We start from the raw sequence: 22,743 nt of genomic DNA on the forward strand, positions 1-22,743 counted from the left end.
AATCTGATCTAATTAGATTCACATGAGATAAAACATGATGAGACAGTGAGACATTTTGACTTTGATATTGTCGAGTGTTTCTCATAAAAAGCTATGAAATTCTCAGCTTTCCAAACCCCTTTCTTGCTTTCTTGACAGTCTATATTTTTAATGAATGAAGTCGCCTCCGCGGCAGCTGCTGTCAAAGTGATTGACCAATAGGCTGCGAGGAGAGGCGGGGCTTTTACTGTCATAGACACGTGGACCGGGAAGTAGGAAGTAAATACAGAAGAGTCGAGGTGCAGCTGGAAAGAAGTGAGTAAACTTCAAGCTATTGCCCAACATTAACGATAACGTAAATTTACGGTAAAATTCAGCTATGCCGAATAAATGCATGTTGTTTCATAATGCTACAAATGGAGTTTGAATGAATTTTAACCGTGCTGTTATATAATGCAACGCGAGCGAGCCTTTAAAGTTAGCCGGCTGGCTCTGAATATAGGTTAGTCACGTCAGTTACAGTAGAAATGCTGCAGTGCAACTCAGTTAAACGAGTTACACTATATTAATGCAGCAACATTAAAGCAGTTTATGCAGTGTTTGTCGACAGAAATAAATGTAAAAAACATGCAGCATTAATGAGATGAATACAAGTTTGTGTAAGCCATATTCACTATCTGACGTTGTTAGTCGTCTATGCATTATGAAAACAGCTTTCGGTGCAACTGTGCGGTAAGGAATCCTACTGCATGTTTTTTTTATTCACGCACTCATGAGAATGACATGAGAGGATTACATGAAAGCAGTCTCAGCTTACGTACTACTTAAAAATTTCCAGTTGTCGCAACACATATCTATGTACCGCAAGTGAATGTGAAAAGTCGCTAGCTTATGCTCCCTTAAAGTGAGACCATGGCTCTTTTCACAGAGGAAATAACACATTCTTCTTCCTACACATAAAAAAGCTGAACAAGCTAAAAGTTCAAGTATTTTGCAGTATGAATGCTAAAGTGACAACCTAGCATTCACAGCACCTACTGTCTATTGCATTTACTGTAGCAGAATCCTAATTGTATTGTAGGCTGTATAAACTGTTCATTGAGAAGTGGTCGGCCAGTTCCAACAGGTTTGGGAACCTGTACGCAAATGAAAACAGGATATTTAACTTTTGTGCAAATAAAATATGACTCATTTGCTCTGTTGTATGCTGAAACAAACACACACAAGTTGACTGAAGATGAGTCAGCAGAAGTACTTTCACCCCTGTGTCTGGGTCTTGTGGTTGCTCTTGTGTCATTCTTATCCATCATGGATGTAATTGTAAATATGAAATGTGACATATGAAAAGATATACAAGTGTTACTGCGTTCACATTTCGGCGGCATTGGAAATGCTGTCTGTACGATGGGGACATTGATTTTCTTTAGTGTGTGACACATTCCACCCATTCTGTTTTCCTCCTCCTGTTCTTTCCATCCAGAGAGATGAGAACAAGATATCATGTGCCACATCCTCCAACATAATGTGAATGTGCCATGGTATGTGTTTGTGTGCATGTGTGTTGTCCGTCCAGGTCTGGCACCATGCTGGAAGGCTACAGCCCCATGACCCAGGCCCTGCTGGGGACTTTGTTCACCTGGGGCCTGACTGCTGCCGGAGCAGCCCTGGTGTTTGTCTTCTCCAGCCGACAGGTATTGCATGAACCCACAAACATATGGAGCCTGACTTTGCACTTCGCCACTGTCTTTGCAAGAATTAGTTGAGTAGATAGCACTCCCACATCTGTATGGTAATGATGTAGCTGGAGCTAGCAGGGTTAGCCTAGCTTAGCATTAAGACTCGGGGAGTCTGCCCAAAAGTAAAACTGTCCGCCTGCTGTTCCAACACCTTTAAATCTCACTGATTAACATGTTTAAGTCACACAAACAAAAATCTGTTCATTTAGGTTCTACTTCCAATCTGTATGCTAAGCTAAGATAGGCTAACCTTTGGTGAGCAATAATTTCATATTTAAATAACAGACATAAGAGTGATATTGATCTTCTCATCTCTTGGCAAGAAAAGAAAAAAAAACTGTTTTCCAAAGTGTCAGAATCTTTCTAGAAATGTGGATGTTCTTCATGTTATGTAATGTCTGCGTGTAATGCACCTGAGCAGAGCAGCTCCGTGTGTGCGCAGTGTTGAGAGTATGTCACCTGCGTTTGTGAGGCTAAAACAGAAGAAAATGGACGTGAAGCGTTAGAATCCGCTCTGGGCTCCTGCGTGGCCAGAGTAAACACCCGGCCAGACACGGATGAGACGGATGAGTGAAAAATGCGTCTGAAACGCCTCCTGTGTAAACAGGCTGTCACAGCGCGGCTTCATCTGAACACACAATTGATCAGATATATCAGCGAGGAAACAGCATCTGGATGAAAACAGCACATAAATGAACCAATGTTTTTATTATTTATTTTAAGACAACATCTTTTAAATCCTCTCAGCCATTCAGCTGCTGCTGCCAAGAGCCGAGGACTGCCAGTATAACTGAGTGTGTTGCAGCGCATCACATGAAGCTCGTAGACTGACAGAGTGCTGTTTTCTTATTACTCTCGGGCCATATTGCGTTTTTTGCCAGTTCAGTCAACAGTAAGACGTTCTCAATCTCTCTCTCTTGTCTGGTCTGCTCTTTCCAGAAGCGCATCTTGGATGGAAGTTTAGGCTTTGCAGCTGGGGTGAGTTAGATTGCTTCTGAGCCAAACCACACTGTGTGTCTCTCTCTCTCTCTCTCTCTCTCTCTCTCTCTCTCTCTCTCTCTCTCTCTCTCTCTCTCTCTCTCTCTCTCTCTCTCACACACACACGCACACACTTACAGCACAGGTAGGAGGAAGCTGAATGTGATGGGTTTGTGAATGTTTCACTGTGGGCAGCCAGAGTTTCTTCCAGAGGCAGACAAAGCCTGACACATCCAGATGCCGCATTAATTCTTGGAAGTTTGAGATAAGTGTTCCCCTTAAGGTATTCTTGGCCTTATCGTGTGTAAAGAGGTATTGTGCCATAATAGAAAATGCATCCTCTAAATCCCACAATCGGACTCTTACAATTACAGTTTTTGATTTCCTGAGGGAGAAACAGTTCACGGCTGATATTCATGAAGTGTCTCAGAGTAAGAAGACGGCAGCAAATCTAAAGCGGTACAGATATGTGAAGTCCCAAAGTGATGCTTATTAAAATAGTAAAATTGCTTTTTAAGGTTTTCAAACCCATGGAAGTTATCTTGTCCAATACTCTGGGATTCCTTTAGGAGCGGCATGGCTGTTTTAACTTTTTACAAGTTCTTACAAGAGAGATATGACTCATTTTTCCTGTTGTGTGCTGAAACAATGTGAAAGCTTAGAGGGACACAAGTTGACTGAAGGTGAGTCAGCATCAGTGCCTTCACACCTGTTTCTGGATGTTGTGGTTGCTCTTTTGTCGTTGTTGGCCATCAAAGATATAATTACAGATATGAAATGTAACGTGAAAAGATATACAAGTGTTATTGTTATGTTGCTTTCACATTTCAACTTGTGATATTTAGGTGTCTCAGAGTAAGAAGACTCTGCACACTCTGCAGACAGCTGCACGCATTGTGTTAGGTGAGAAGTGTCAAACACAACATGAGATTTTAAGTTCATTTGGCTAATGTGTAAGGATCCAGTTGCCTGCTGACATGTATGTATGCAGGCATGGAGCAACATTAGAATTCATATGGAGTTATGTTTCTGGCCACATAGCAAGTCCAATGTCCACAACCCTCTTAGTTCTGTTTTGGTCTCCAGCAACTCGTGAGAAAGAATATCTGTCTGCCTCATATCAGCTAAATGTTCCATTATGTTCAACAGCTAATTGCTAATTTTGTCTGTCTGCTGTTTGGTGGTTTACAAAGCTGTACAGTGGCGTTATCAAAGCTAAAATATCTGCCTCCTGCATCTGCAGACAAAATATGTCTTCTTTTTTTTTACATTATGTGTGTCCCTTGTCTGCAATATACTCTCATAATTTTCATAAAACGTTAGATTAATCTCCCCCCAGACTTAATGAAACACAGTAGCTTAGCCCTGTGGTCTTTCCAACGTGCCCCAAATCTAAAAAACATTTTCATTAATTAGATTTTCCAGTTCCTTGCATTGTTAAATGATAACCTTCATTTTCAGAGCGTCTGTCTTGTAGACAGCTTCATAAGTTACCACAAGAAATGGATGGTTTTAAATCCCTTTGAAAACTTAAATTACAATTCCTCCTGGCGATACCAAGTTTGGTGATCATCACCGGCCCAGATGAGCGAGCTGATAAGACTAATGCCACATGATGAAGGATCGTCCACGCTTCCTTGAGGATGAGAACGCCAGAAAAGATAGATCGAATCTCAATCAGCCCTTATCTTAGTTATCTCTGTTTTCTGTTTTGGTCTTAACAGTTCAGTTTTCAGTTCCATCCCAGGGTATGCTGATGCTCTTATACATTCAAATGAAATCAGAGATTGATGGGGAAAAACTGTGAGGTGATTTGGTCAATCATTTGCTGCACTTTTATCCAATTTTGTGAGCAGCATATCTTTCTGAAACATATTTTTGATTAACCGGGAAACTCTGCGTGAATACTATGAATAATTGAGACATGTTGGGAGAGTCTCTCCAATTTTACAGACTCTTGTTGGCATAATGTGCTTTTCCAGTAATTCATTTGAACAGGAAAGTCAATTATTCATACTCACCCTGCATATTCTATGTAAGCTTTTGGCCCTGACAATCCTGTCAACATTCAAAGTTAGTAGCAGTTGGTGTCTTCGCAGAATGCACAAAGGACTGGAACATCTGTCTTTTTTTATTTAAAATTTTGTTGAATAACTGCTCCCGTTTGGTATGTGTTACTGTGTGTGTGTGTATCTGTGGAAAAAAAGGTAAACCGTCTAAAGCGCTAATACAGGATATATGGATGGAGAGAGGCTAACTGCTGCCAGCTTTGTGCTTGTTGAATGCAGACTGTAAACAGCAGTCCTCCACAGTCACTGATGTTGTGCCTCTGAGATCTGGCTGTGCCAAGTGGCAAGATTGCTCCTCCATGTGGCTTTTATATTGGACAAATTCAACTCTCCAGGCATTTAGCTTTCTGAGGAAAAAATACCTGTGGAGCTGAGTGGACATGGGAAGAGGAGAGAAGCAGATCGTTTTTCCCTCTATGTCGCTTTCGAAGAATGTCCCGACCAGCCTTGGTTTTTGGCCGCAGTGAAACAAGGTCAGACAAAGAGTGGAGCAGTGAAGGAGCAGAGGCAGATACTGAGGACGTGAGTGTTCCACTGCATTAAGTGATGGTGCTATTTTCAGTGCTGGATAATGCTCAGGAGAAGCAGGCATGCCTTTTGTCACTCAAACCGCTTTTTCCTGCCCTTGTACTTCATAATTTTCTTTTTTTTTTCATTGTGCAAAGCATAGCAATTACACTCATTCACAGTCTGACAAGCTTTTACTTTGGTCTCAAATCTCATTTCGAGCAGTCTCATCCGACGAGTGACTAGCAAGGAACGGGCTACAGCTTTTTCTGTAATGATGTGGTGCGTTTGACCCTGACCCCTCCGTATGATGCTGTTCTTTGGAAGCTGCTCTGAGGGACTAGCTGATTCCATGAGTATTTTTCCTCACCGTAAATCCATTTCAGATCTTTCACTGATCTCAAAGAACCAAATATTTCGTAGCGTCATCACTAAGTTTATTGAAAATGTAATTATTTGGTCATAGACCTTCGTCAGTCAACAACATCTTTAAGTTGCAACAGCTATCAATAGTTATATTTAAAAAAATATATAAAAATCCAAACAGTAGAAGTGATAACTTCCAGTCAGCGAATATTGTCGCTGTCAGAAATGAAAATCCCTCTTTGGTAAATATTAGCAATAACTTAATGAGTTGAAAATGTTGACAGGATATGACCTCAGGCAAAACAAGAAAACCAGGTTGCAAGGAGTGCTTGCAAATGGTGTCCTTCTGGTGCTCTTCAGTTTGGGGATCCAAATAGTTTAGGACTGGTAGAGAAATCTGAGGCACTCGAGAAGGTAGTGAATTAAGAAGCCTTCCCTGATGCATGACTGTTAATTTCAGCACAGAACATGCGTACGTGTTTCAGCCCTTGAGGCCTTTTTCAGGGCAAATACAAGATAGTTGTCGTCTTGTATGATCGGCAACAGAGGACCTCACAACTAGCAAACTACTACAAATACTGTACACACACAGAAGCAACAAATATACACAGCATCTTAATATTCAATGCACAAAGGCAAAACAGGGAATCATCGTTTCTAAACAAAGGGCAGTTACAGAAATGGAGAGAAATCAGGTTCCCCATTCAAACCTGGGCGTAGCTTTCAGTGTGCAAATCCAAAACGATTCTCTTTGTAGGAGCCTTTTTAATCTGTCTCCTCTGCTTATTGAGTTTTCTCTGCAGTCTGTGGCTGATCTCTTAAGCATATTGCAAACGCCATGGTGAGCCTCTTAATGAGTGGAACCCTGGGATGTTGGGGGTCACCACTTCTTATAGCATGTTTATGTTGGGCCAGTCCTGCCTTTAGTTTACGCGTAGTTCTCCCAATATAAAAGCAGCCACATGGACCCTGGAGTCTGTAGACCACATACGAGGTATTGCAATCGATCAGTGACGTTATGTTAAACTTAGGACCTGATGTTTTGTTAGAGTAATTGAATCATGTTACCACAATGGTTGCAATTTGAGCACTGTGGTTACCTGCTGTGATGCTAAAGCAGGTGTTATGTTGCATAGGGGGGAGGCGATTCTTGACAAGTTTGTCATGAATTGTTAGGCTCTTCTTAAGTCGATGGTAGGGGCATGTGGAGGAGCTTCACTGAGAGAACTGTCACTTCTCAATATGTCCCAGTCTTCTTCTGTGTCACAAATGCATTTGAGTCTCTTAAGCTGCCCAAAAGGTATATTGTCAATCGACCTTTGGGGATGGAAACTGCCTGGTGTTGGGATCAGTTGGTTTTCTAAATATAGATCTATGTAAATCTCCATCGTCCTCTTTTAAAATCTGAAGGTCACAACATGGATTTCAGTTAAAGAGAACTCCAGGCTAAGCCTCAAAATACTGTTGTTTGAAACTGTAGAAGTTCTCTCTCTGACCCAGACCATAATAAGAGAATATAATCTATGTACCTCTCCCACCACATAATTTTGACCAAGTAGACATTTGGGCTGGAAAACACAAGTGTTTCCTTCCAGAATAAACAGGTTAGAATAATTAGATGCAAAACAAGCTGCCATCGCTAAGTGCTGCCAAATAAAAGCAGCAGCAGCATCTGCTCCTGTTGTCTCTCTTCTAAGTAAAGTGATAAAGCCTCTAACCCCTCTTTATGGTCAGTATTACTATAGTGATTCCACTAAAATGATGCGTTCTTTATGGCTTTGGTTTCATTCAATACATGCATGCTATCTTGAATATAAGATGGTAAAACTAACACAAATGACTTGATATAACATTTGCTGCTTCTGTAAGTGACTCATTTAGTCAGAATGCACCAGGGACACAAATAAGTCTCCCTGCTGGATTCTCCAAGTTCTTGTGTATTTTAATAAGCATGTAGAAAGGAGGGGTTTTTGGACTCCTACACAATAGAAAATCGTTTTTTCTTTCTGCAGAATCCACTCTTCATTCTTTGCCTGTTGGAGCATTTGTTCAATTGGGTTTGACAAGTAGGGCTCATAGTAGTCACGGTTATCCAGCTGTTGCCTGGCCTCTGTGATATGCTGGTCTCTGCTCCACACTAAAACTGCTCTGCTTTGTCAGCTCTATTGATAATGATGTCTTCATTAGTTGATAGCCATTTGACACACTACCTTCTGCAGTGTCTCAGACTTCATTACCAGTTTTAAACATGATATATCTGATTTTGCATGTAAATGAATGTTTGTTACATTCAAGCAAACAAGTTCACATCAGCCAGCACTTTCCTTTGGTTTTATATTTTCTGCACTTGCTGGAGAGCACTGCCGCACTTGACCATTAGGCAAGATAGTGCTAAAGACCTGCAAATAAAAGCTGCCTGATAGCAAGTTGAAACACTGAAAATGTTCTAAATATAGCACCTGAACTGATTTTTTTTTTTTCTGCGGAGCACATCTAAAGCGGCACATTGCGTAGCTTCCGTGTCGGTTCTACTCTGCCTCTCCAAACTGGGGACGTGCTGACGACTTTGGGTAATACACTGAATATGCATTAGTGCCTTGTGTAACCTGAACTATCTCTTTAAACAACTGCTGCAAGTTTGATAATTCTACTACATTTCTAACAATTGGACATCAACACCGCAACTCGTCGGTACAATTTGAACATTCAAGTTCATGAGCACAATTTAACACAGTGTCAAAGTGTGTTATGGCATTGGTTATTTCATTGACGCGTTTGTGCTTGTCGTTTGTGCCGACAAGCACAAACGCGCAAACGGCAAAACGCTGGAAACACAGGAATGATGCAAAGCCAAAAACATACAAACACATAAAACAAATGCAACAGAAAAACGTTGCATGAGAAAAATGCTGCAATCACAGAAACGAAGCAGAAGCAAAAACTTACAAACACACAAAACAAATGCAAAAGAAAAACGCTGCAAATTCACTCCACAAAACGGAAGTGCGCCAGGCCACCAGGGGGACTCGACCTGAGGGATGGACCAGTCCTGTAGGGGCTGTGTGTGTTTTGATATTTGCAGCATTTTTCTTTGTGCAAGGACAAAAAAAGATATACTTGTTAGTTGTGTGAGTCTGTTGAAATGCCATATTGAGAGAAATTCATCTGTCGAATGTTACTGCAGGTAAAAATCTTGAGATGACTCATGAAAACATAGCCTGCTGAGCGACTGTCATGCACAGAATATTTGTTAGTAAGATGAACAACAGGTTCAAATGTGAGAGGAAAACCAACAGCTAATGGTCTCTACTGTTGTGCATATGCAGATTTGTTAAAGCCATGCAATTGATGTAGCCGCGGCTCATCTCAGACAGGGCTGTTGTGTTGCACTCACTGCACTCTATTAAAACACTATTTGCACATGGTTTTGTATGTGCTGTATTTGCACTCAGGACACAACGTCACACCTTATGTGTTCACACTGCAGCACAGTGTTCACTGAAGCTGGACCTCTGCCTCAACCAAACAAAAATTAAACACTATACCTCTGTTTCTTGTTCCATTTTTCATGAGTTTAAAATAATAAAAGCTTTAAGTCTTTTTCTGCCGTGGTTCAAGGCGGTCTAGAGGCCGGCTGGACATACTGCCAAATTCTCGGATATGACACAGAAGATGGTTTATGGTAGTGTAATGAACATTCAGTTCTGAGGCTCCGGTGCACATTCCTGCAGTCAGCCATGCAATTTGCTCGCTTATAACTTTTGACACCTGTGGCTTTGTCTTGTGTGATAAAACTGCACAATTTAGAGTGACCTTTTGCTTTGACCAGCCCAAAGCACACCTGTGCAATAATCATGCTGTTTAATCGGCATTGTAATATGCCACACCTGTCAGGTGGATGAATTATCTTGGCAAAGTGCTCAGTAGCACAGATTTGGGAACAAAATTTGAGAGAAATAAGCCTTTCGTAACAATACATAAAGTCTCAGAAACTCATGAAAGCAAAACAAAAAAAGGGTTGCATTTATACTTTGTACATATTTCCCAGTAGGGCAGCCATGTTCAGAACCTGCACATACTTTTAAGTCTAACATAAAAAGTGGCTCTCACAACTTCCAAGGGCTGTTTGAAATTAAGGTTAAGGTAAGAGGCTAGCAAATGAATATGTCAGTGAGGGTCCTTACATGGATAGAAGCACAGGGTTGTGTGTGTCTGTATGTGCATGTGAGTGTGTGTGTGAGGCTCAGTGGGTGTTCCTTGACCTGCATGTGTCATGCTTTTTGCGTCTCATGTGATTCACATGCCATCCTGTTCCCATGCTTTACATCTGCTGCCCCCCCGAATCCGACACATGCGAACATGCACAGATTCAGCTACAGATGGACACACACACACACACACACACACACACACACACACACACACACACACACACACACACACACACACACACACACACACTCAGACATGCCACACAGTCTTTGTCACAGCAGAAATTCACGTCATGCGGTCCCGGAACACAGCGTCTCTCAGCTGTGATTGCAGACAAAGAATAACAACTTATGATAATTTCTTTTTTTCTATCTCTATTTATCCTCCTTCCTTCTTGGGTTCCTTCCAGTCCCACCTCTCTTGGCATGCTGTAGGTAATGGTACTGTTTTTTGCTTGGACAGACGTGTTAGAGAAAACAGTTACTGAGAATGACGTTTGTGGGCAACATTCAGGCCCAGTTTCTCTCCCTTTAAGTTATCATCCGGGAACGGTTTTCAGGGCTCTCTTGATACAACAGTAATTCCTCCCCAGGCGATTTATGAAGGGGCTCCAGCTGTTTTTTTTATGTATTCCAATCATGTACAAATAGTTTTCATTGGCTGATAAATTTTCACTGCTGTGTCATAACGTCACACTACCTGCTGCATTGGAACAAACGGCTGCCAGTGAACGTAATCCAGCTGATATTATGTTTCCTTCAAAAAGTAGTAGCCAGTATAAATGACTTGTGTTACTTTAGGTGTTTCCTGTCCTGGGGGTTGGAAGAAAGAGCAGTGCACTGTAGTTTGCATAGTCAGTCATCATTTTTATTTCTGAACGGACCAGAAATACACCCCCAGAAAGCTCCAAAGTTCTCGGTTCATGCTGAAGGAAATGCTTCCTATAACTGGTTCCAAAAAGTTGCATACTTCTCAGAAAAGTTCCCAGAAAAATGCATGTTTGCTCCTTTTACTAACCTATGACAGGAATTCTGTCTCTCCAGGATTTAGCACAGTATCACTCCACCCACCAAACCTCTGAAAATGAGTTTTTGCAATTTATGTTCAGTATTCACCGAGAAAAAAATGGCTGAAACCGTGGGATGTCAGTGCGTTTATTGCCCATCAGAGCTGCAATACCACACATCTTCAATGTCCCCGCCATGTGATAAAGAAAATAAGCGCTCTCCTTGTCAGTGTGATTAATACATAAAATCACTGGTCTGAGCAAAAATGAAGACACTAATTAATTAATACCGCGGTCTCAACACATGTAATGGATTTTGCGTGCATGATTCTTGATGTCGTAGCTGGATGGCCTGAGTCCACATGAGGCACAAATGTGCATAGACGATGAGAGGAGACCAACAGCAGTGACAAGCCATTACATAAATGCACATTAATAATAGAGACCTCAGTTAAAGAAAACTAGTGGAAGCCGAAAAAGCAAGTGGAATGTCATTTGGAAGGAGATCATCAGTTGAGCTTGAAGCCTCATTCTTTAACCTCTTGATAAAAAATTGAGCCATATCTTTTGCCTTTCATCGGTGGATGAAAGGAAGCACAGTTGTCATGGAGGTCGTTGTTTTCACTTGATATGTGGTGTCACTCGTGATAACAGGAAGTCATCTATCGGGGGGGGATCATAACAACTGTGGTCTCCACGACTGAGCAAACCATATCCACTCATGAAGCCTATGAGATGTGATGCAAAGGCTCCAGCAAACCAAATAACCCGATGATAAGAAATTAAATTACATTTTTGATTTTTTTTTTATCAGTTTTAGCTAAAAAAAAAAAAAAAAAGTTTTGCTTGTTTCACGTGAAAATGTTGGATTCACACCTGTTAGGACCGTTAAGAATAACTTCATTTCATTAAACTCATTAACAAGGAAAGATCCACATCTTTTTGAGAGAGCTTCTAGGAAGTTTCAGAATTTACATCGCTATCACTTCCTGCTGTCAGGAAGTAGTCTTCTCTCTTGTAGTCAAACACAGTATCTGTGGAGATGATTTGGAGTGAATAAATATGGAACCTGATGGCACTACTGCTGAGACCACTTTTCATTCTTCCCTCATTTGAGAAGATAACAGATATGATTTACTATTTTAATCCCAGTTTTCACCCTGTAGATGCTTTTATAGGTTTTTGTTGCCGTTGCAAAAACGACTCAATCTAAAACTTTTAGAAATAAAACAACAGATGATGGAGCTTTCTCAGCCAGAAACGAAGCCATTACTCTTAACAGTTGAGACTGAGGCACTGTGGAGATTGGCTGCCAGTAAAAATACAGTTAAGTTGAGTCTGTATTGAAGCTTGGATGAAGAATCTGTACATGGCAGCCCATTTACTCCAAGGAAAGTTACTCGGTCTGAAACTGACGCACGAACTAATGCATGTCATTCTCTGGCTCCAGCTGGTCGACTGCCCACCCATATGGAGAACACAGAGATTTTTATCATGTAATTCATGTGCTGAAAGAAAACAGTGGCCTGTGTGATGCACAAACGCTCGTGAGCCAGTGTGAATGGGAGGGATCTGCCAAAACACAGTATTTCATGTAATTATACCGTGTGTGGGATTTTCTCAAGGTATTGTGTTTTACAGAGTTCAGCCTACACCAGCTCCTAAAGGCTTTCCTGTGACTTTTGGCTTTAAAAGGTTAAAAACGAGTCTTAAGAGGCTGCAGCAGAGGTGTAGGCATTCATCCATAAGGGCTTTATTTCTGTTGCCATGCTGCTGCTAGATGCATGCTGTGGGGTCGACAGTATCACAAATAAATATTATGTATTACAGCATTGCTGTATGGTTGTTCTGTCTGTTATGCAGACTTGGATGTACACAAAATATAAATATTTGCATGTTGTGGGACAGTAAAAATAAATAGCTACTTTCAATTTCAATGAGTTATTTCTGCTTTGAAAAGCAGCAAATGAGCCATCAGAGTAAGGTTTGCAGTATTGTACCCACACACGCATGCACATTTGTAGAACATATGGACAGCACAGATGCTCTTACTGTACGTTTATATTCTGTCGTGTACAGAATATTTAAAGCTAAGAGGAACAGTAAGGTCTGTGTATGTTTCTCAGAGAAGTGCTGTGAATTCAGTCTTACAAGGCCTGACTTAATTATCAAGGTTCAGCTCGTCCCCTCCGGGTGCATATATAGAATTTCAAATGAACATTTTTTTTCCTAAGTCGTCCTTCTAGCTTTCCATCACAAGTGTCTCTCACACTGCATAGAGGTGATTGAATTGACCAGAGCCCATTGTCGAGTGGCCGTGTGGACGTATAAATGAAGAAGCGGGTACAGCGTGCTTCAAGTGGAGGCTCGGGTGGTGTGGGGTATACATGGTGGAGCTCAACATGCTTATCCTCGCAGCTGGTTACATTTCTTGCTCATTGCTTTTACTACTTGCTCTTGGCTTTTCTTTCCTGTATTGATGAAAATAGGGAGGAGAATCTTGCATCTTCTTAAACAGGTTTCTCTGACAAACAATAGTTTTAACTCAGCGAGTGTGAAGAAAAACTGTGGGATTTCTACATTTGTGCATAAGATATTCTGATTATTCCTGCATGAATGAGCAGATTATCTGTATTTCTTTGCATGGCTGAGTGCAGATCAGACTAACTGAATCATGGTCATTCCATGTAGGATCCAGTGTTTGCATGAGGAAATGACTGTGTGAATGAATCTAGACATTATCCCTGTCACCAAACACACGTATTGCCTTCCTTGAAGTCTGTTGTGAGACATGACTTTATCTTTGGGTTATGGAGAGCTGCTGTCTGTATGCCTCTTAAAGCCTGCTGCAACTGCAGTATTGGCTGAATGTCACTGATCACATTAGCATTCAGAGATATCGTGTGTCATATCGAACTTAACATCCCTGCAAGAGCACAGTGCTGCGTGATTGGCAGCGTAGCTTCTACAGACTGACTGTTAGACTTTTCCTCCTCTTCCCATGGCGTTTGCTCAGTAATCTTTGTTCAACTCTTTCTTCACAGGTTCGCACCTTTTACAACCAAGTTGAAGTGGCAGCCTTCTGATTAGAGAAGCGAGTCTGTAGGGGAAGTTCTTTGAACCAGTGATTGATTGAAAATCTCGACAAGAAAAAGGATGAGGACGCCATCTCCTGCGATCTCTGGACATGCTCTTTAAAAGAGCCGTTTAATCCTTAGTTGCACCGGGGGCAATGTGTGGTTGCCAGCAGGATTAGTCTTGACAACTTGGAGGTGTAAATGTGTGAAACTGGAAGAATGTTAAAGTGGGCAATGCTTAGAGCTGGAGCTGCAACGATTAGCTGCTTAATCGATTAGTCAGTTGAAAGAAAATTAATTAATTAACGTCTTTGGGACGTCATTGGAAGATGTCTCTTTTTTTCACATTTTATGGACGAAACAATCGTGATAATAATCAGCAGATTAAGTGGTAATAAATTAGTTGTTAGTCGCAGTCCTAATTGGAGCATGACAGCAAGAAATTAAGACTGTTGGAACTTCTGTTAATGCAACACACATTCAACGCTATTGACTACTGAAAACAGAAATCAATATCTGCGACAAGTCCCTCCCTCGCTTCAGGAAACAACAGAAATACACAAAATCAAATAGCATCACTTTAACAGGCATGTGACTGGCAAAAGACATCAGTGTGGCGTACAGGGCACTGTCCAAACCTTAACCAGAAATGCTCTCAGACATTTTCTTAATTTACACATAGTAGTAACAGGAACGTAAAACCTCTTCCGATACAAAACCTCCTTATATTACACATCAAATGAGGTACATATCCATCCATCCATTTTCTATGCCGCTTATCCCTTTCGGGGTCGCGAGGGGGCCGGAGCCTATCTCGGCTGTCAACGGGCGAGAGGCGGGGTTTACCCTGGACCGGTTGCCAGTCGATCACAGGGCAAGAGGTACAAATCTAAAAAGTAAATGCATACAGCCAGTTACAGTTCATATTAAATTCATGTTGATCATAGTATAAATCTCTTATCAGTGAACAGTTGCAATCATTACTAAGGCTCTGTTCTCACAAACATGGGAAGCAGTGTACAACTAAACACTGGAATCCAAAGATTTAAATGATCAGCCACAAGTAGGATCTGTGGGCAAACATTAAGTTCTTCTTCCTTGTGGGCTCAATTGGACTTTTGGTGTTGGTTGATAACTTGAAACTGCCACTTCATATTCTGATGTCATCTACCTGAACTCGCTCATAGATATATACAGTAGATGATGCATCCGGCTTGCAGCAGGTTCTCACCCATTCAAATAAGCTATCCTTTATTTATGCATGCAGGAAATTTAATTCTGAGCTTTTAAGTCATCCTATGTATTAGGAGCAGTGGAAGAAACGTCATTTTTAGCTTTGTGGCTTTTGGAAATGAAGTCGTCTTTTACTCGCTTAGCTATTCACAGTAATGGAAACCTGCGTACCCAGACTGCCACTATGGAAACACAAACCATGCACTTGCATACAGTATGTTTTCTCACCAGTGTGAAGTACTGGCACGCAATCACCTAGCACAATTAATGTTACTCTTACTTTTTTAATGCATGACTTTCAGTTTAACTTGAGCCATTTTCCAACAATCAAATTCTACTAGAACTGCCCTCATACTGTATATTTATCCTGCTTCAATGTTCCATTTCTACCAGATACAGTTTTTATTTTCATTTCTTTCTGAAATATTGCAGATTACTTCAGTGATATTGGGAGTGATCTGTGAAAGATATCATGTTATGGGCTTTGATGCATCTGCTTCATAGTGCTGTAGAATTCATAGTCAAGCTTTCACCTGAATTAGGATTGGTGGCAGACTTTTCAACGTGCAGAGCGAACGGTTCCCCCTGTTTTCCCTTGACTCTCAAAAAGAACATGTACAATTTGATCTGGACCCCAACAGGTGATTGCTTTCTCCTCGGGTTTCTAGAGTCAGAACACTTTGGTAATGTTTGTCAGATTGTGTAATGCCTTTGTTTCTTTGGCTCTATTTGAGAATGGAGAGCGAGGCAACTCTTTGATGCCCGCATTATTTGATCAGTTTTGAGCAGAATCTGATTTATTGTAAGTCTCCCAAGAGTCTCCTACATTGGCTGTTACAATTCTGTCTGCCAGGCTGCTGTGCATGCTGTGCTGCTGTGTGTGTTGTGATAATGAAAGCCTTACTGGCTTATTTTTCTGTGCGCTTTCTGTATTGCTTTACTGAAATGTACGTAACCACAGCTCACTATGGATGTGTTTTAATGTAGTGAAGGCTGATTCTTGTGCGTGTCCAGCACAATTTGGCTGTTTTCTCTTGGTAAAAATATGATTGCATATTATATTATTAAGCAGTCATGTATGGTAAATTGTGAAAGCAGTGTAAAATAATATACTGTAGGGAACATTTACTAAACCTGCTGCAAATTACCATCAGGGGTGCAAAATGTGGCACTGTTGCATTTGTTCAGTTTAGTGGGATATTTACTACAAGTCCAGATGTAAATCAGTTGCAGGACATCTGATTTGCATAAACTGCTGATGAATACGATCTAATTCCAGGTTATGTTACGCATGTCTGGAAAGTTTTTTTTCTGTGTCTGAACCTTAAAGTGAAGAAATTTGCAACCATGTATGTATGCAAGAGGAAGGCTGTATGTGAGGGGAAATTATAAACAGACGATAAATCTGTGGGAGACTTTCGGCCAAGCTCAGGAAGAGCACGAATCCGAGCAGAATGGGCCACAGAAAGGTTCAACCATGTGAAAGCATCGCTGCTCTTATGTGTGATGGTGATGGACAGAGAGCTACAGTGAAGTAACTTTACATATGTGAACTTGCAGCAATATGTAGGGTTTGTAGTGGAAAACCAAAGTTCACAAGGATGCTAGCCGACAGCAGTGAGATGTATAGAATGGTAAAATGAAAACGATGGAGCGGCAGAGAGGTTCCCTCCAGCCTTCACACATTCAATGACCTTAGCTGTCTCTATATAATGTGAACCCACCGAGCCGCTTACAGTGACTGATAAATGATCTCAAATATATTTCTATATGTTCTGTACAATTTATTTCTTTATTTTACATAGGCGTGCTTGCTACAACTGATACAATGAACTAGAAAAAAATAAATAAATAAACTGAATGAAACCCTAATGAAATCACCCCTCTCCTCAGTTAAACTTGGTGCAGTCCAATAATACTGATTGAATGAACATATGTTGGATGACTTTCACGTGCTTGCTTCTATCGCAACGCTACTCCAACCATGGGTAGACCAGAAGTGGACCATCGGACAGAGAAAAACCAAAATATTCCAAACAATTCACGACAAAAAGCAATTACAGATGGTTACAGCAGCTATCTGTTGTACGCTTTTCCCTGATCCCTGATCTTCTGTAGCAGTGGTCAGTTGGCCATAATAAGTCAGGCGCAGAGGCTGCTCTTCTTCCTTAAACCACATAATGTATACGCACAAACATGCATTCATGCAGTCAGTGGTGCTGCTTGTCTTTGAGGTCATATGCAATTTGACTGTTGGGCACTTATAAAAAGGGCTGCAAATCCTTACTAAATATCCCCCATAGTGGCAAAATAAATGCACAGATATCAGTAGCGCTTTCTGCTCTGAATATATTGTCTTAGTTGTGGAAAAAACATCCTTTACATTTTTAGGTGATGCTGTATTCTTTGTCGTGGTAGATCGTGAAGCTATAGTAGAGCTACAACTTCTGATTCATCCATTGATCATATTCATGATTAATAATGCAACAAGTCTGAAACATATAACCCACTGTGGCTATAATGAAAGGAGTTGCTCAATTTGTCGAGCAGCAAAACCCCAAACAGCAACATTTTATGTTTTTAATCGATGAATGACTTACAGTTACATTTCGATCCAGTCAGTGCGGCTGGAAAATAATGTCTGAATAATACATGGCAGAAGGCTATTCTCCATCGACAGTTCATGCCCGTCAGTGTGGACTTGTTTTTAGATCTCTGATTTTAGTCTGATTTATAATGGACCTTTCGAGGATTTGATCACCCTCAGTGGTGTCAGTGTAGTTCACTTCAAATATGATGTCGTTGCTGGATTACAAATGAACCTTATGAACTTATCAATACAGCACTGATTGTCTGTTGAAAGTCCTCAATATTAATTGATTCTGATATGGGGATTGATTGCCGTGACATTTTGTAATGACGCTCATGGTACACACAAGGGATGAAGCCTAATGGCTTTGTTGATCCTCTGACTTTTCACCTGTCAAAGTTTTCATTTATCCTTTAAAATACTGAATCTCAGCGGTCCCACTGACTTTAATGACACCGGAATTCTCCACCAGCACCACCATGACGTGTGTGGTTTCGCATTAAATGTCTCAACGACTGTTGGATTGATTGCCAGGGATATTTGGTGCTGACATCCTGATCAATTCTAACTAAATGTTAGCATGCTTACACAATAGACTGAGACGGTTGACATGATAAACATTATGCCTGCTAAACATCAGCATGGTAACACTGTCATTATGAGCACTTGTGCATGTTGACATTAGCATTCAGCTCAAAGTACCGCTGTGCCAAAGTACAACCCCATAGAGTGCTGTCATGGCTGCAGACTCTTGGTCCTGTTATCCTCTCTGACATCTTTTTTTTTTTAATCATCGAATTGGATGTCATGGAGGAGTTTTGGTATTTCGCGTTCACAATACTTTATTAGAGCCTATTTGAGGGAATCACTGAATACATGTAGTTTTACTTTGTAATTTTCTGGAATAAAACAACCAGATTTATGGCCATTGATTACATGGTCTTCATGACTGAGGTAGACCTACAGAGAGCGTTAAATTGCATAAATTGAATGATGGTTGAAGTGCAGGATGAGAAAGAATAGGTGAGACATATGGTGACATATGGAGAGATAGATGCAGGAACCAAGGACTGACATCGATCAACCTCATAGATGAAGTGGGAGAAAGTGGACCACTTTGAACGTTAGAAGCTACTAGATAAACAGGGGCATGATGGATGGAATAGAAGATATGTCAGGGAGGAAGATGAATTGATTGGAGAGGGAAAATAAATGGAAGCATCTTCTTCTTTCCTGGGAGATTTTGCACTGACAAGGGAATACAGGCCATTAAAAAGTGATGAAATTGGTAAAATGTTGAGAGGATAATCCAAGCACTATCTAGAGACTCAGTTTAGTCTAATCTCTATCTGGAAAGCTGGTGGGTTATGGACAGGGAAACGGTCAAGATGGTGAGATGAAGACATGTGTGATATAGACTCCCTTGCTCCCCTAATGACGAACATATTTACCTTTCCTGCAAAGTGCTTCACAGAACCGGCTAATGATCACTTTGTAAAGTAGGACTTATGTGCAGGGCAGTAATCCAATTGTGTTATGCCTGTCTTTATCTTGGCAATCCATCAAACTGTCTCTTATCGATCTTATTTCTCCATTTGCCACAGGCTGTGATTAGATGATAGAGCCACATAACCAAGGCTGGTGAGAAAATACTGCAGCTATTTCAGAAACTGGAAGAACTCGAGCATCCAGAAGACAATGAATCACCCGTAGGAAAGGCTATAGCTCACTATTTATTTTTGCTTTACACAGCGAAGGGATGGAACTCATCAGTGCCATCCTCACCGTCAGCTCATTTTCAATTTAAGAGCTTTCTCTAAGTAAATCGTTTAATTTACTTTACTTTAAGATAACAATTGAAAACATCACAAACACGTTCACATTTCACATCAAAGGCATGCTGAACACACAGACCAGACTTAGCATATCTCCAAAGTCTAGTCAGAGCAATTATGCTGTTCTCTGCTCTTGATAATCTACAGTCTATAATCTACACACATACAGTGCAATTAAGTGTTTGGGAAATTAGATTTCTGCTTTATGCTGGAGCACATTTTATTTGAAGTGAATCCAGGGCTACAAGGTTTAAATACTGATTTTATTTTGACTTTAATTTGAAGGTTTCTACATCCACATATGATATATTGATATTCAGTACTCACATGGAACCTCCAAACTCAGCAGGGTAATCACTAATTTCAGGATTGATTACATGCATGTAGATGATTGCCCTCAAGCATTGTAAGACCAGAGCACCCTATGGTGTCTAGAACTGAGTCCTTAATGATTAGAGCAATTTGAGATCCAGAAGAGAGTAGTTTGATTAAGCTACAACATTCTGATGTGTGTCTTCCTGTTTATTCCTGTTCCTGCAGATCATTCTATCATTGTGATCCTATAAATAGAATTGTAAATGTGACACACTGTAAACAAACTGTCGCGTTTTAATTGTTAACCCAAATCTATAGACAGTAGAAACAAAACAAAACTTCCAAATTTCCAGGTGATCACAATTCCACAAGTTATACTTGGCAAGATATTTTTTCAAAATGACTCCTTAGTTTACCAGCCTACACCTGGTCATGATTATAGATGAAAAGTCACCAAAATCAGGCAAAATCTTCTGGGGACCATGAATGGCTGTACATAATTTCAAGGCAATCTATCATGTAGGTGTCAAGACATTTGACTAAAATGCAAAAATGGTGGTTCTGGATGAAAAGTCAAGGGATCGCCAAACTCAGATGGATATATACTGTTGAGACTCCAAATGTTTGTACATAACTTAATGGCAATCTATCCACTAACTGCTGAGATATTTCAACCTGGGCCAAAGTGGAGGACAAATTGCCCACCAACAGTCCTGACGAGCGAAGATGAAGATTGAAACTGAATGTAAGGAGTCGACGGTCCTCTCTGAAATCAGCAAAGAGGGCCCTGTGCATTGCTGCGTGTACTGTCTTGCATGTAATTTTTGGCTGGATATGCCTCTGCAAGTGCTTGCTAATCTCATTTTCCAAGTGTAGTTTAACAGATGCAGATCACGTAGGCAATAGTTGTCAGACAATAAGGTCAGAATATCAAAATGAAGTAAAACTAGTAACAATAAGAACTACGTTAATTTCTGATTGCAGTTTTTTGCACAATCCTCTGCTACATGCCTATGCTAATGAATGCAAATGAAAATGAATTCAGCTCTGTTCACATGTTCATATAATACTTTTGGGGAAAAGTGTTCCATGTATACATCTAAAACTGGTTGTGAAAGGCTTAGTATTTGGCCTAGACTGAGCTAACAAAGCAGTAATTGGGAGCTGGCATCAGTGTTTGACAGGTGTTTCAATAGCCTTGAGGCTGTGCTGGATTTAGACTTAATGAGTGAGACTTGAGATTGTGGAACGGACCTGGGGTTTGGCTGCTGGGAATGCAAATCAGAGGCAAGAACCATAAAGAAAGAAAGAACAGAAGTGCTTACTGCTGATAGTGAAACGGAAAAAGAAGAGGAACAAAGACTGCTGGTAATAAATTGACAGAAAAAATAAAGAGATGGAAACACAAGGAGATTGCATTTTCTAATATTATGTCTCAGGTGAATGAGGTAAGATTTACTTATTGAAATCCTCAGATAGTCTGGTACCTGTCCCTCCAAAATTGTCTTTTGAATAGCAGCCAGCGAGGGCTATGCTCAGAGAAAGTTATGCTCAGTAAAGTTAAAATCCTCGGCTCTCTTTGCCCTCTGGTATCACAGATCCGCCGGGCTGATATGAGTGTTCTGTGAGAAGTTAAGTGATGTCATGTTATTCCAGCACTTCTGAGTAATGAAGTACAAATATTTCAAACCGTTCTCCCTCACTGTCATTTGGAGCTGCCAGCATGTGATATTGCCTATTGCTGCTTTGAACCCCATACACGACAGTCACTCACATTTGTGTGATGAAACTCTTTTCTATTTCAACCACATTATTATACCCAAAACCAGTCCTTTTGTCCTCAGAGTAAAAATTGGTTTTGTCTGTTTTTTTGAGTTTCCGTCAGGGACTGAGCAGCAGTTCACAAAGCAGTAGATCTTAAAGTGTTCTCTCCATTTCTATAATGAGGCTGCACAAACCAGTGTTCATTTTCTCATATTTAGTCAACGTCATCCTGTTTTTTTCAGTTAAGTTTCAGCTGACTGCAAGTCCAAGCATATTAGACTTATCTTAGTCAAAGAAAACAGTAGCTATTTTTATATAGTCAATGAAAATTGTTGCCATTTAAGTCTTGCTATGCCTTACTGTTTGATGGCCCCCACACACCACCATCACAAAAAAAATACATTTAAAACAACCAAATGTGTGCTATTTAATAACATAAAGGCACACAAACATACAGAATTAAGTTCAAAAGTCAAAACAAAATCCCAAACTGAGAGGCGGCCAGACACCGGCCAGCCACAGGAGCTTTTAAGGACTCAGTCCCAGGTCAGGTGCGCCATGAGATGTAGCTCACCTTGGCAGAGCTAGAGAGGACAAGAGAGGAAAAGGGACAAACAGCACAGGGTACACCCACAGCCGTAACAGTCTTTAATGTCATCATTTCAGTCAATCCAGTAAAACCTAAAACATCATGTTTGTTATCTTTGTCATGCCAGCCATGAAAAACTGTCCTACAGACAGTTCTTGATTTCAATCTTTCTCTGCATTGGGAGGCTTCTGAGCTGGCTTTCCATGTCACAAACAATGAAAGCTGTTACAAGAAAGGACATCACACATAGTTTGGACAGCAGTCCTAGTCCAACAGTCAATATTCACAGGCTTAATGTGGAGACGTGCAGCCTCCAGTGCACAAACACTGAAAGGACTTTCATTAATAGTCTCCTGTGAGGCACTTAAAAGATTTGCATAATCATAGAGTCTGTAATGAGGGAGGAGTAGATGTAAATTTAAGGATTTTAACAAGATAATAGATCAGACACACATTATTAGTCAAAGTACATTGTTTCATATCCAAC

At 40.6% G+C, this 22,743-nt stretch overlaps 1 protein-coding gene across 2 annotated transcripts in view; it reads left to right on the forward strand.

Annotated features, from left to right (window-relative positions):
• The first annotated feature begins 263 nt into the window (after positions 1 to 263).
• Positions 264 to 22,743, forward strand: part of LOC139350092 (zinc transporter ZIP11-like) — a 122,101-nt gene continuing 99,621 nt past the window's right edge. The window contains exons 1-3 of one of the 2 annotated variants that reach the window (XM_070991190.1): positions 264 to 294; positions 1,553 to 1,670; positions 2,655 to 2,693. In XM_070991190.1, coding sequence (XP_070847291.1) covers positions 1,563 to 1,670; positions 2,655 to 2,693 — 147 coding nt within the window. In that variant the 5' untranslated portion in view covers positions 264 to 294; positions 1,553 to 1,562. The remainder of the gene's footprint in view (positions 295 to 1,552; positions 1,671 to 2,654; positions 2,694 to 22,743) is intronic. The other variant, XM_070991191.1, reaches the window with a different exon arrangement.

This window comes from Chaetodon trifascialis, chromosome 21, assembly GCF_039877785.1.
Source record: "Chaetodon trifascialis isolate fChaTrf1 chromosome 21, fChaTrf1.hap1, whole genome shotgun sequence".
Taxonomy (NCBI): domain Eukaryota; kingdom Metazoa; phylum Chordata; class Actinopteri; order Chaetodontiformes; family Chaetodontidae; genus Chaetodon; species Chaetodon trifascialis.